This window comes from Protopterus annectens, chromosome 8.part0, assembly GCF_019279795.1.
Source record: "Protopterus annectens isolate FY-2018-M chromosome 8.part0, PAN1.0, whole genome shotgun sequence".
Taxonomy (NCBI): Eukaryota; Metazoa; Chordata; order Ceratodontiformes; family Protopteridae; genus Protopterus; species Protopterus annectens.
The window spans coordinates 1,309,654,556-1,309,670,203 of NC_056741.1; the positions used below are offsets into that span (position 1 = coordinate 1,309,654,556).

General features: G+C 39.1%; 1 protein-coding gene across 2 annotated transcripts in view; it reads left to right on the top strand.

Annotated features, from left to right (window-relative positions):
- Positions 1 to 6,332, top strand: part of CDON (cell adhesion associated, oncogene regulated) — a 717,042-nt gene extending 710,710 nt beyond the window's left edge. Inside the window, exon 19 of one of the 2 annotated variants that reach the window (XM_044080828.1) lies at positions 4,860 to 4,979. In XM_044080828.1, coding sequence (XP_043936763.1) covers positions 4,860 to 4,863 — 4 coding nt within the window. In that variant the 3' untranslated portion in view covers positions 4,864 to 4,979. Of the gene's footprint in view, positions 1 to 4,859 lie in introns of both variants that reach the window. The other variant, XM_044080827.1, reaches the window with a different exon arrangement.
- Positions 6,333 to 15,648: the final 9,316 nt, after the last annotated feature.

Here is a 15,648-nt window from a genome sequence, read left to right on the forward strand (position 1 = left end):
GCTAGGGTCATACCTGCCTGGGCTACAAGAACGAAGAGCTCTTCCATGTCTCTTTTCATGTAGTCCAGGGAGGCATGTCTCAGGTCATTCACACCAACATAGACAATGACGGAGTCATATTTGTACTTGTGGAGTGACCTGAGTGCGTGGGTTATGTGGCGGATCCTGGCACCCGACAGGCAGCTGACAGTAACCTTCTCCTTGTTTAGCCTGGAGAGTGGGACATCAGTGTGCCTGACTGTAGAATCACCTATGACTAATGTGTTGGGTACGTTGTTTTGCCTTATTGGCTGTATTTGAGTGGCACACTGTGGGCTCTGTGTCATTTGGGTTGTGTTGGGGGATGGAGGTTGCTTGCGTTTCTGCTTTGGAGGTCTCTGTTGCTTAGACAGATTATTATTGAGAACTTCCACAAATGTTTTTGTGCAACTGTGTGGATTTTGGTGGTGTAGATTTAGTGAGACTATGTGATTGTGGTGTGGTGCAAATGTTTACCTTCTCCTCATGACTGTCAAGTTCAGTCTTGGTTGGAGTGAGCTTTACCTCCAGTTTGGCTAGATAAGTGCATCTCTCTCAGGTTGTAGTGTTGGGTGGTAGGAGGAGAGGGTTGTCTGTGTACATGAGGCAATTTCTACATTGCCTCAGGATGCCCAGATTCATCAGATAGACAGGAGAGAACACTGGGAGCTGACCCTTGGTCATGCCTGAATAAAAAATCTATTTTCCTCTAAATAAGTGAGGAAAGTGAGTACAAGAGCTGTTTTTCTCTAAGCAAGTGAGAAAAGTAAGTACAAAAACTGTTTTCCTCTAGGTAATGAGGAAGGTTGAGTGCTATATTAATTAGTAGCTTATTTAGTGCTTACACATTCTGAACAAGTGCTGAGCACGAATAAGCAAATTTAAGTGCTAAAACTAAGAATCTCTTATCTGCACTACACGAGTTACAGGACAGAAACAAGTGCAAATGCAGGCTTTCAAATCAGAAAGTTGAGAGAGATGGAAGAGATTGCCCAAACGACCAATAACTACAATTTCTGGGCCAGAACCACTCATTATGTGGTAGACAGTTTACCTAGTGCTTACCACTCCCACTGATAAGCTAGAAGGCTTCCCTCCAACACAGAAAGGCTTGGGGGCTCAGAAGCTTACATACAGTCCTGGATACAGCAAATCTGTATCTGGAACACTAGTTACAGGAAAGGTAGGAAACAAGCTTACAGTTTTTTACAGAAAGGTAGCAAAAACAGTAGTAAAAACAATGCACATGCAGTGCAAGCTGGCACACTTGAGTATGTAGCAATATTAGACCAAACACAGATCCTCAAGTTTCCCCCTGGAGGTACACTAGCTACATAGCCAATCATTTTGGCATAATTAAATTTTGCATAATTTTGGGTGATGGCAGAATACCACTCGGTACTAGTATCATTCCTGCCTCAGACAGATGCATAGCAAGCTTAATCATGCACTATTGCATATCCCTCCGGGTAAAGCACCATAGGTCATTTACCCTAATTTGGATCACTATTTGTTACTGTGTAGGGATCAAAGATCCCTTGTTACATCTCAGATGCCTTGCTGTAAAAAGAGAGCTTGTCACCCTGTTCGTACCCAGCGTGGTAAGAGTAGTAGCCATATGGCTGACTATAGAGTCATCTATTGCTAAAACATTACCATGGTTAGCTGCAGTCTCAGTGGGCCATAAGGGCTTGCAGTCAGCACCCTTGTGACTCAGAGGTCAGTTGCAGTGTGATTTAAGTTCTGAGTTTTTTTTTTTAATCTTTAGCCTGTGAGGCTCAGTCAGTGCTGCTTTAACAAATCTCTTCATAGGTTGTTTTAGTAGAAATGTTCTGTGTTGTGCATGTATGCCTGAGGTTGTGCTTGCTGAATGTGTTCTGAGGTGAGAAGGTAGCCCACAAATTATGTAAATAATTACAACTCTCACATAGGTTCATAGGTAGTTACTAGGCTATTGATCGGTGGGATGTTAAGCCTAGTATTACATTCCCATGATAGTTTTTAGCCATTATATTTTGCATATGAATAACCAAAAGATTAGCAGAAGAAGGATACATTGGGGACATTTGCATGTTTCCCCTATCCATGAGGGGCAGGGTGATAAACTGGGGTTGAATTTATAGTTACTCATCCATTTGTCCTTAGTGCATTTGAATAAATTAAGAGAAGTATTTTGCTTATGTGGTATTCCATAGAATGCAGTGTATCTGTGATACAAACCTAGCCATTCAACATGTTCTATTTATTTTGCAAAAGAGATTGAGGTTTCTTGAGTAGGTGTTTTTGATGACCGTGATACACTGAACTTGTAAATGTTTAATTAATCAGTAATCCACGACTGGGTGTGGGTGTATCAGGATTTGCGCACCGTTGGTGTGATTTGATCAGAAGGGTGAAGCCCGAATGGCTAAATAAAGCCAACTGTGAGTAAATCCTGATATACCCACACACGGGAGTGGATTATTGCCATTGTACAATGACATTATTTAAGAAAGAAATTGATTGCATTTCTTAAATTATGCCTTTATATAACAGAACTTTGGTCTTCTTCCATGTTGTCTTCTGTAGGCTGATGTACTTTGCATGGATATGGGACTTGTACAGTGTGTCAGTGCAGTGCAGAAGAAACAATAGAGAAAGGACTCTGTTGCTTTTTTGTCAGTTTAAAAAAAAATGTGGTTTTAATAGGGTCAGTGCTGAATTACAAGGAAAATTGAGTATGTTTGTTTCTTTAGTTTTGCGGAACATACAAAATTTTTCTTGTGTTTTTCTCTGCCATATACCAACAGAAAATCTTCCGCTCATTGGTGCATCAGTGACCAGATTTTTTCCTGTTGGTTATATGCTCAGTTTCCAGCAGTCATGCCGGTCGGTGTGCACATTTTGGAAAACTAATGACTTCTTACAGTATAATATAGAGCATTACATAATATTGAATATAGCAATATTACAAATTGTTGAGAGATGGCAAAAGAGTTTTTAGTAAGCATGAGGTAGTTGGTACATTGTTGATCAGATAAATGAGTTGGTTCTGTTCTTCAAAAGTATACTGTAGTGTCTAGGAAATGGACATTTACCATTTGTAGACCCAGCACAGGCCACAAGGGTAGGAGCAAATGTGCATGATTGGATCTGAGGAAATGAGCACAGAGTGAAGCTCTTACATGAGAATTATATTAGAAAATTATTTTTCTCTTACGAGCAAAACATAAGGGCTGTACTAATTTCAGCAAAAGCCTCATAAAAGCAGGCATTCAGTTATAATTAGGTAAAATTCCAAAAGTGAATTATTTTACAGAAACTAAACATTTTTTCTGTAAGATTTTTTTCTGGATTACAAGGCTCTGAGGAAGCTTTCACAGCGTTGGCACTTAAACAGTAGGAAAATCACAATGCTTCAAAAAAGCAAGTTGAAGTAAGATCTGCAGTGCTTCTTTAGTTTCTTGGACAGATAAAGCACAAGTGGTTTGCGATTTTGTTTTTCATGCTGGCCTCATAAAAGTAAGCAGAATTGTTAAACGATACAGAATTTTATAATTTAGGGTAGAAAGCCGCAACAAAAATTGTGCTCTAGCCTAATCACTACGTATTTATTTTTAGAAAAGGGGTTCTCTCTGTAAATGGGACTCTGAGCTAACTGTGATGGCTCACCTTATCAGGATCCTGGCTTTATACCATCCAACCAGATCAGCCTGTTACATGCATGCTAATTGAGATGGCTCACACTAGTCTACCAGGAACCTGGCTTGCTCCAACCAAGTAAATTAGCCAGTGGCTAGTCCCCTCCTCTCCATAAAATGAATATAAAGATGAAAATTTAACTTCATTAACCACTTTACTTATTTTAAAATCATCATTGCTGTCAGTTGTGTTCATCCATCTATCAGTAAAGGTTTTAGATCTAAAGAAGTCTACTGACCTTATTTCTAGGGATCCAAAGAGGGTCAAACAGGGAGAAACTATTGGTGTTCTCAAGTATCCTTCAAACTTTTTTTTTCATTTGTAATGAAGTAAATCATAGTTCAAGTTGTACATGCATAGCATAAAGATCCAAAGTCAGTCATTCCATTTTTCTTTTTGTAACACTGGCATTTATAGAATGAACGTTTCTTTAGCTTTATGCATTCCTAGTTTGCTGTAACAAAACATTCCATGCTGCAGTCTTAATAAATGTTTTCTTCTCAGTAGTTACTCCATTTGGATAGTTTTCAGCAGAGAGAGAAAAATTGTCAGCTCAAGTGTTTCCTTTTCTTGTGTTGTGTGGAAATCTTATGGTTTAACATTTACCTGGGATGGGGTGTTGATTTATTTACCCAAAGAGTATGTGGAAAGAGGGATTTATTTAGTTTGCCCATTCATAACCAAGTATTATTTAACACTTCTACACATCTAAATATGAAACAGTTTTCTTCCCTTCTGAAAGGCTACAGACAAAGTTCATCTGAAGTTCCAAAGACTCAGCAGTCTGTTTTCAGTTATTCTGGACTATCTGCAGCAGACTGTAAGTTTTAGGATAATAAATACAGGTTACTAATTAGTTAATAAATGTATTTATTATCAAACTCAGCAGTTGAGTAAAGCAGTAAAAGGTGTCATCTCATTAGCCAAGTATATTACAAAGTTGAAGTCTTAATATAATTTGTTATGTTGAAACTCCAGTCATCTACTGAGCATGTCATTTCAGTCATGATACCATTTCATTTTGTACAGGCACTCACATTGTTGAAGATTGCCACTCATAACCTATGTGGTAGCTGTCACATGTATACTTTGTAAATTGTATCTTAAGGCGAATTCATATTATCAGTGGTTCTAAAGCCCATTTTTCTTTTATCTTTTAGGTAATGCTTGCCATCATTCAGAAACAGGAAATAATAGCATGAGTTGGTCTTTACAGCCATTTTCCAAGGACTGTACTGAAAATGTAACATGGATCACAACAGCCACAGCTCTAGACAGACCCACAGTGGACCTTAAACAGGCTCAGTTACAGGAGACCTGAAAGGGAACTTGCATTCCTGTTCTGCAAGCCAGTAACTGCACAACAGTCACTGGAAATGACTGAGAAGGGAGTCTTTTAAATCTATAAAAATATATATAAGGAAAAAACAGTCGCTATTTATTTTTTCTAGTAGTAATGTTATATGAATGTATCATGTTTTTAAAAAGTTTTTCTTTTTATATTATTTATGCTGTTTTGGATGAGATATTCCCTGTTTTTATTTCCACAATGTGTGGAATTAGCTTCTTTTGTATAAAGTTTTGTAAAAAAAAAAAAAAAAAAAAGGAAAAAAAAAGTGTGAAGAGAAACTATGGATGAAGATTAGTTTTTTGGACTTTTCCAGTGTTGACATGTTGGAGCACTTCTACAGGAGAATTTGAAGGTTTGTTACACAGACCTGCTACTCATGTGACCCAGACTTGGAAAATGGACTGCTGCTGCTTTGTGGATCATACTTATTGGTCTAAAAAGATTGAAGTACAGATCAAAAGATCTGTGGTGTTCTTGGGAGTGTCTAACTGTGGTATCGCAGCTCTGTGTTACAAACACTCTAGATAATGCCCCAGTTAGACGAGATGAAACAAAGCTGGGAATCGTACAGATGCTTCCAAGGGTTATTCTCCCAGTGGAGTTCTTTATTCGTTTCCTCTACACGCTTAGAAATGTTCCTTTCTGCCCACTTCCATCTTATGTGAGCAGGTTGACAGAAGAATAAAATCTTACTGTGAAGACGCTGCCAGCCCAGGGGCAAAGCAGGCTGACTTTTGTCTCAAAGGAGTATAGGGATTTGGTTACATCTTACAAGTGTAATTGTTTTGCTCATGTTAAACCTCTGGTTTAAAGGAAGAAGGATTTGCACTTATTCCTTGTCTTTCACAGCACTCTCCTGTTTGACCTTCACATTGGTGGAACTAAAATCATGAGAGAGTCTGAACCTTTGTGGACTTGAAATTGTATTTAAGTGACAGTGGTTTTGTGCCTTGGAGAATTTATGTACCTAAGATGGATCTAGCCTTACAATAATCACAAAAGAACTGAAGATTGGTCTGTCTCAGAAATGTAAATGTTGACAGGTGTAGACATTGATTTGTTCTTTGGAGATACTTTATTTAAGCAAGCGCTGTATTAAAAAAAAAATCACTGTTTGAAATAGTGAATGGTGCACTTTATATATGCCTTTTTTGGAGGCAACATTCCTGATACTGTCTGGAATCTAATATGCAGAGCCTTTAGCCCTGTTTTGCCCCTGGTTCTCTATGAAAAATACCCAGCTGTTTAGCACTATAGCTTAAATAAATATTTTGAATGATAAGCCATGGCTTCGGTCTTCTGAGTGTTACATTTCAGAGTTTGAAACAAGCAGGAACTGAAAAAGAGTTGCAGTGATTTGTGTGAGCATTCTTTAAAACGGTGGTGTTAGAGAAGTTTAATTCAGTTATGTTGTTAGATAAATTTAGTTCAGTTATGTTTTCTCTTGCACATATAATTGTTCTTCATTTCTTTGCGCACTTATAATTTGATACTGCGCTGTTTGCCATTTACTTGTCCTGTGGGATTTTGCTGTCATTCACTTCTCTTTCCCTATACAAAGTTCTTGGGGCCAGAATGAGCAGACACCTTAGAGCTGGTGCATATTTGGTGCCACTCTTACCTCTGTGATCAGAGCTGCACCCTGCTGCTAGCCATCTCTCTGATTCAGAGGCTTCATTGGTCCTGCATACTGGTATTGTAAGCAGCAGCAGTAGTACTGCACCACTGAGTATTGAGAGGCTGAGTTTAGCGCACACAGTACTAGTTTTGGATGTTCTAATCCTCATGAATATGTAATGCTGTTCATTTATACTTGGAAAGGGTGATTTCGTAATAGGGCTTTGCATCTGTTTTCATTCTGAAACTAGTTTATGTGCTTGCCAGTTCATTCTGTTTCTGTAACATCTAGAGATGCTATGAACATGTCAGTTAACCATCAAATGTCTTGGCTCACCCCCTGAGAAAATGCGGTTCTACCTACCGAGTTACCTTGGTTGCCAGGTGAATAGAATTAATTGAATATAACTTGTGCTTTTCAATTATTCACTGCTTTCTGTCCTTCTGCATCACTATTTGATTTCCTAGGAGCTACATTTGTAGTGTTACTAGCATTGTTGTCTGCCATTTTTAACCCTTTCTGTTATTTTTAATGTTTTACAGTACCTACTATCCTTTTAAATTGAGTGAAAATTAGAGTGAGCAATTCTTACTTGGGTTATTCTTGTTTTAGAACAACTTGTTTGTGTCATTATCACTGGTATTGCTGTTTCGATTTTAAAACCCCTGACCCTCTATGGGCATTTTTTTACTGAAGTAAACATAATTTATGTCTACAAGTAGTTTCCATCTTTAGAATTAGGCTGGGGTGGTTTAGGGAGACACTAGCTTTCCTTACAAGGAGAATTACTGTAGATAATGAAAATGTATAGTTCCCCCTACCAAAAGCACCACTTTGAGCCATATTTCAATATGAAATATAAATGTGTAGTAGTCTCTTAATTATATTAATAGAAACATTATGCTTTCTGAATACTTTATTCCCCCTAAGTTAATATATTGAGGATAGCATCCAAAAAATTTAACACTAGTTGCCTATTTGTAAATAAATGCTGGCAACAACCGTAGGATGTGACTTGATTTTCATTTGAGGAGACTGGCTTTGCCAGTGGGGTATCACTGGTGATGCCTTACCACAACTTCAGTTATGCTGTCACTAGAGAGGGGTGCAAGTATAGTAAAACAAGTTTTTTGTAACATTTGAAGATCTGTGTAAGCATTCATCCATCGACTAATAAAGATTTGTGGAGAACATCACCTCTGTTCGCTTTTTTCTCTTGAAAAGAGGATTCAGTACTAAGGATTAATTAGGATTCATTGAATTCAGCTGAACGTTTCCAGTTATCCCCTTTGGGAAATTTTCAGTTATCCCTAAGCCACCACTGGTTTGAGTTTGATAGACATCCAGACAGACAAACTTGTAGGTTCAAGACTTGTATCTTCTTTATTAAAACAGATGTGAAATTTCTGTTCGTTTGCAATAACTGCAGAATTCTTCATCCCAAAACCGCTATTTAATGTAAGGCACATGGCATAAGAAAGTGAATATTCTTAGGGTGATAAAACACTTCTAAGAAATGTCAGTATTCTGCGTCATGCCATACCTAGTGGTACCAAATACACCTAGTTAACCCTCTGAAGTGCAACGTTGTAGTCGCTCTGTTCATTGCACTTCTAAGTGGCTGCCATTGAACCTTCCTTTACAGAAAGATTTTTTTACCCTTCCAGTAAATGTCAGTTGGTTCTCTAAAGATTGGCTGTAAATACAGACTTGGCTTTTTTGAGGTGGGGAGGAGGGAATAATGGTGTATGGGTAATGTGCACGATTCTAAAAAGATTTGCATTTGATGCGAGTTGGTTGCTGTGGTGTAATGCTGCCTTGTAAGCAGATATTATGCATAGGTAATTTAATTATGCTAACAGCAACATTTTCCCAAATTGTGCCTTGTGTAGGAAGGGATGCAGCATTATTAGAAATCATTGAGTAGTTTGTATCTTTGAATGCATTGCACACAGAAAAATAGTAGGAAAAAAAGCCTTCGGACAGAGTTATAGTAAGGTCATACAAAGGGGGGTAGCCACCACAGGTGCAAGGTTTTTAGGGGGCATGTTATCAATTGCCAGTTTGTCGTTAGTTTAATACCAGCATTCAGAAATCGATGCAGATACTGCATTTGTGGTCAGGACTGCAGCATCAGCTCAATGAAAAGCATAGGGCACCAGAATTGCGAGCTATGACTCAGGCTTAGCATCCTTCACTCTTACACTTGCAGTAAAGTTTCTATTTAAAGTATTCCCTGCTAGATACTGCTGTCAGAAGATGCCCCATTAGGCTGATCATACAATCCTTTGAATCCAGAGATTGTGGAATTGAAGACTGGCAAAACTACTTTGTCACTGTCAGATTGCAAAGTACTGCCTGTTTTCACACCAGTTTAAACTTCCACAACTACCCATGTTTTTGTACCAGCATTTTAAAAAAAATTCCAGCAAAGCATGCCATTTGATATTGATGGAGATTCTAATTAAATATTTTGATGACCAACATGTCTGAAGAGACAGAAAAAATGTAGTGTACTGGTGTGTAACAGTTTGTTTTCTTGCAGAATTTATATAAAAGGATTTATACATCTTCAGGTGCCTGCTTTCATGAAAAAAAAATAGTGCTATTTCAAAAAGTAAAAAAAAAAAAAAAAAGTAATCTACAAATGTATCGACTAGGTAATTAATGCTGGTATTTAAGCATGTTTATTCATTAGTTCTGCAGCTTGTGATTACCAGATTCTTTGTAAAGATGAGAGAAACAGATAGTGTAAAATAATGTTGATTAAAAACAATTAATGTATAAGAGCACTGCATCTGAAGAATCATAACTAAATAGTGTCCTAGTTTAACCTTTATCCCCTTTTCCCTATGGAAGTCTGAAAGTATGACTCTTGCCTTAGCTAGCAAGCAGTTCAATAACTTGTGTTTACTGCAGGAGCACTGCGGGTGGAAGGATGTTAGTATTTTTATTTCTTGAAGTGAGAATATAGTATGTACCTGTTTGGGTTGAGCATGTGATCTGTAGGTAATAGTGCAGTTCTGTTCACCTACTCCATTGGATCTTTACAAAACAAACTTAAGTTTTATGTTTTGGTGTTGGATATCAGGCATTCATTATGTTATGTTTTGAAAGGTCCTGGGTTGTGGATACTTCTTTTCTAAAATTGTATGCTGGTGAAGTGGAGAGAGAAATCTCAGTGTTTTGCTTTGGCTCTTGCAGAATGAAGGATGACACTGGGGGTATCTCAGGGCTAAAGAATGCATTTGTGGAAATTCCATCTTATGGAGTATTTCATGGTAGATCTTTCTCCCCAGATCTTTGGAAACAGAGTTCACAAAGATCGCTTCTACGTTTTGCTGTGTGTAATGTAGCAGTAAACAAGGCCGGCTCTACTGCTTAGTTCTTCAATATATTCAGCTCTTTCTAATGTAGAGATGTAGATACATGCTTCATCTGCAGTGCCACTGGTAGCCTTATTTTCTACTTTGTTAGTGGAGACTTATTAAACCTTGGATGTGAGCCAACTGTGCCATACTACCCTTGTCTGTTGATAAGTGGCTATTTATTAGGTTCTATCCCAGTGACTCATTCTTAGGATGTAGAGTTATTTGCCATTTTTTTAACTGACTGCACAAATACTAATAGTATATTGCCCATGAAGTGTATATGGTTCTCCTATCCACCCATGATTTTTACAAATTTCCTTAAATGTATCCTTTGTCCTGAATGCTGCTGTTAGATTAGAGGATGCCAGCATGCATTTCCTTTTTACGATTGCCACCCTTTTTTTCTTGGAGTTTGAGGGTAACATTTCATAATGATATTTCCTACCAAAAAAAAAAAAAAAAAAAAATAGCCTTCTAGGGTGATCCCTGTCTTGCAAGTCATGAGTATTATCTTGTAGACCTAATGTCATTGCAGTCTTCTAGGAGAACATTCATTGGGAAATTGTACTATGCCCTTTCAAGGTGCCATCCACCTGCTGACTCAGCCACAACTTGATTTGGGGTAGTCATTGTGGGTCACTGATAACTTTTTCTGGTTAAGCTGTGGCAGTCATAGGTCATGGATCACCAAGATTGGCCTGTTGAGTTACATTACTTCATGGCGGGGACAGTTTTGCTGCTTAACAAGGAGTCATTTAAGACTGAGTTTTTCAGGCAAAAAATGTGGGCTTCAGTGATGATGAGTTCTAGATTCACTGGCTCTATGAATTGCACAAATACCAGAATCCCTTTTATTACTTTCAATTTTCCTAACAAAAATGATGTGTAGACTACGTAATGTGTTCCCCCCAATACTTATTTATCGGCCAATGTTAATATTTGACATCACACTTAGTTGAGAAATGCCAGTTACCCATTATCACATTCAGATGTAGTTAACCTAACTTTCTTATTTGAAGGTTTTTGGTTTAAATGCGAATAGCCTATCAACTGAGGTTAGGAGTTGATTAGCAACTCTGTTCACATCTAGTGTCATGCTTTTGGAGGAAGGCAGTGACACATTTAAGTGAAAAAAAAACATAAACTGGAACCAAAGCATTGGCCCTTTGGAGAATAATAAAAGGCCATAGTAGGCCTCCATGGGTACTAGTTGTCTCACACTTTAATCCATCAGATTTGAGCTGAATCAGATATGCATGTACTCCAGCTGTCATCTGAGTCTTTGTAAAATTTCATCCTACCTGTATTTTGGTGGTGATCTTGGGTATGGTGTCGTCCTTCCTTTCTAACTTTTGTTCCAGCATACTGGAGGCATGGAGGTAGGGATTTCCTGTGAATTTGTGCAGTAGGCAGTTTCTCTTGCATTTCTGTGCACTTTTATTCCCACCCCTTGCCTTTTAGCCCTCTGGGCCATTCTGTGACATTAGATTCACCTTTCCAGGAGACTCCAGTGCAGTAGACTGTGTCATGGCACCAGTGAGCAGATTTAATAATCTTATTGGTACTTGAAATACTGAGAAGCAGAAGCTACATTTTAAAAGAGTGCATATGCAGTACTAAAGCACATGCTTCTAGGCTCAACTCTGGCCATTGTTTATTTACTTAGTGTGCTGTGGTTCCTGTGGCAGTCCAGGATATGTTTCAGTTTGCTTTTTATCAAAAACTGTGGTACTTCAGGTCTTCACTAGATGTCTGTTAGTGGTGGCAGTGACTATTGTAAAGGTTGACTTTTATATATTTGACTTTTACCTGGGAGTTTGGCTTCTCAAGCATCTTTGCAAGAAAGATTGATCCAGAGTCTGAATATAGCATACTGTCAGCTCACTGCTTTACTTTTTCTTTCTATCATCACAAATCTAACCTCGTCTTTTCTTGGAATATTGGAGTAGCATGGATTCCTAGCACTGTGCATTCCTAGAGTTTCTTACTGCAGACTGCTGGTGTGATTGAGTACTATTTTTTTATTCCCAGCAATTTTTAGCTTTATTGTGTCCTTGATTTCTTGGACCCATGGCAAGAGTTGACCCTCCCCATGCCCTTTGCCTGCTTCCAGTCATGTATTCTGTATTAGATACCTTGAATTTAGTTGATCGGTACTTATTAGTTTAAGACAGTATTCTGAGTAAAAGTAGTTGTTTTGGTGACTACATCTTCCCATCCTTTGTGGACCAGGTTTCACAGTAATTTCTGATAGATGCAAGACTGTTAGGCTGGAAGGTCTGAAGCCACCGTTTGAGTTTTCTGGGGGGTCTGAAGCCACCGTTTAAGTTTTCTGGGGGAAGGGGATTGGGCTGTGACACTTTTGACCATATGTATTGGTACCCTGTATAGTAGAATGTACACCAAGATCTTGCTGTTCAGTCACATCGTGGTGGTCTGCAACAAATAAAATGCATCTACTCCTGCATTGGTTAGTTGTCTACTTGACTGACCTAATGGTTTTTTGTGAGAGATAGAGAAACCCATTTATTCATCCAGAAGGACCAGATTGGACATCTGGGGTGAGCTCACCAATCCTTATCCCAGATCACATCAGCCCCTCGGCAGTGTGAAGGTCATAAGACCCATTTGTTCCTCATCCTTGAGCTCACTGGCTTCCCCTTGTAGGGGAAAGGTTGGGCCCATTTTCTGTCTCCCAAGGTGTGAGCCTAATTGTGCCTTTTGCTGTCTCTGTTAAAAACACCAGCCCTATTCCTCCTATAAGGTGAGGATTAGTTGGTTCGAAGCAGGAAAGTCAGAATATAGCATACAACTGCACAAATTCACAGGAAATCCCTACTTCTGTCATAATGCAAGTTATAAAGGAGAAGAGACACCATACCTCAGGCAGATCACCATAGGCCTTCTCCCTGCAGTGTCACTGCAGTTCTTTCAAATGTTGGGGAATAAAAGAATACAGGAGAGTGTAGGACTCCTGCACAAATTAACAGGAAGTCTCTACCTCTATGCTTACAATGTGCCAAAACATATGTTAGAAAGGAGGAGGGACACCATACCTCAAGCAAATCAGCCTAGCCGCCCTCCTTGCAGTGGCACTACAGTTCATTCATATGCTGACTTTTCTGAAACACACATGCACTGTACAGTACATGGCATTTGTATCAACATGCAGTGAGGGCTTCATTAGGAACTTTAGTAATTTCCTTAATGTAGCAGGCCAAAACTACCTCCCTTCCTATATACATGGTAAGCCAGTGTTGGTCTGCTGAAACCCTTACTCCCCTCCGTTTTCCCTCCACTTCCTTTACTTTATCCTCTGTGTCATAGGGCCAGGCCTGGACTACAAATTTTATAGAACTGCTTGCCAACAGCTCTGTTTCTTGAACTGCTTTGCTCTGTTAACTTGTATTATGAATACAATCAGCAGTCTGATGTAGTGGAAAAAATGCTCTTACTTAAGAGTACCTTCTACACTTTGTTGTTTGATCAGCCTTAATGTTCAACTAAGCTGTTACTTGGGCTGATAACATCTGGTATTACCATTTCTTTAGAACTGTTACACAAAGTGGTCTACACTGAGAGGCATATGTCAGGTTCCTCTTAGGACATTGTAGGGTACAAACATTGAAAGTGTGACCCTGTAGTTATTACACTCTGGGCAATATTTACAATCCAGTGCCAATTTAAGGACATAATTTGTTCTGAGTTTATAAATGCTTGCAAACAGATATGGAAAGTCTGTATTTGAAGCTGATGGAACTTTCAGTTGTTCGCTGCTGTTTCAGATTGGGATTATGCACCTTTAACTTGGGAGGTACAGGTTCACAGATAGCTAGTTTTGTAATCTTTATGTGACTTGTTTTGTTTGTAGCCTTCTGACAGGGGCACAGACCTGTAACAGTCACGTTAAGAACATAATGTAGTTTGATTTGGTTGGCATGCTTTCTTTCCCCCTGGAGGGTACTTGATGAGCTCCATTGTCTTCCACAGCTTTGTACTTTAAGTGATGATAGAAGTAGCTACATGTGGTTATTGGTGTGGAATGGCTGTATTGCAGTTTGCATGAAGGATTTGCTCTGTAGCACTACCTACTAATGACTGAGTTAAATTTATTATGGAGAATTTGTATGGAACTGCTGATTGTACCCCATTTTGATAGCATCATTACCTTTACATATATGTTCTGCTAAGGTCAGATTTTCTTTCAATGTGTTAATGCAGCTGTTTATTTCTTTGAAACCCAGACTATCTGTACTGGACAGTATAGTGCAATGACTTTTCTGAAGATAACATCAGACAAGTTTCATGTGGTTTCCTTTACTCAGCATCTTTGTGCGTCTTAATTCAGTTTTCAAAATCTTCTCCATAAGAGGCTGCTGCTATAAGATGTGATATAATGTAATGTATTGTTTGTAACATGCAGTATTTCAGAGCCCAAAATGTTGATTCTTATTAATTGTGAAAATCAACATGTTAAACCTCAGTTTTTGCCCTTCCTCCAGGTACAGAAATGTCTGTGGCACTTTATTTTAAAATTGGGGGTGTGTGCCCTCAGTTGTGACCAGTGGAACTGACATTTTGAATATACAGAGAGAGATCATTTGCATTTGTTTATTGAACTGAAATAGTTGATTGTTTTGATTTCAGTTCTGTCCAAATCTGAATGAGAGAACATTAATGATGTTCATGTTTCACTGTTGCAGTCATTACACTTGGGTTATCCTGCTGGCAGGCAACCCGCAGTCGGCCTGAATTCCAAAGTCCTGGTCCGGCGTCTGTTGCCTTCGCCTCTTCCCTGACGTCAGTGCGCCAGGGGTATAAAAGATGCAGCCGACGCCATTTTCTTCAGTCTGTCTTGCCGCGCGGTGCCCGAAGCAAAAGCAGTTCGTAAGTGCCGGTCGGCCGACTCCTGAGATTTTAGAAATTGAATTTCAGATCCGAAGTCTTCAATAAAGCTAAGTACCCCTTTGGGGAAACTTTTTTCTTGCTCTAGACCGATGTCAGAAAAAGTTAACAATTGTATTTCGTGTGGGAAGCAAATACCTCATAAGCATTTCCACTCTTACTGTATTCCTTGCCTAGGCCCTGACCACGACTTTGCTAGTTGTCGGTTTTATGCTATATTTAACCAACGCACTATTAAGCATCGGTATGATTTTGCTTTTCATTATTTTGGCAGAAGGTTTAACTACATAATTCCATCGGAACAACCGATGACCGGAATTCATAAAAAACGCAAGGATAGAGACGAGGACAAGTATCCGAGGTCCAAAACTGACGAAGCCTCTTCTAGGCCAGTCGCCGGTTCGCCGGTGCTCAGTGAGGCGCTTTCTCAGCCCCTGACTCCCGCTACCTCAGAGCCACAGGCCACCTCCAACTCCCACGTGGAGACAGCTAGGCCTCTGGATACTCAAGGTATTGGTCCTTCGGAAATTAATCCCTCAGATGGGTCCGGAGCCGCTGAGCAGGCATTGGCTTCTGAGGGTGTCTTCAGACCTACACAACTTTATATAAAGCCTATTTCAGCATCCAAGACAAAGTCTAAAACAGTTTTAAAGACAAGGAAACCAGTACAGCATTCTCCAGGACAGGCTTCTATGCCTAAGTAG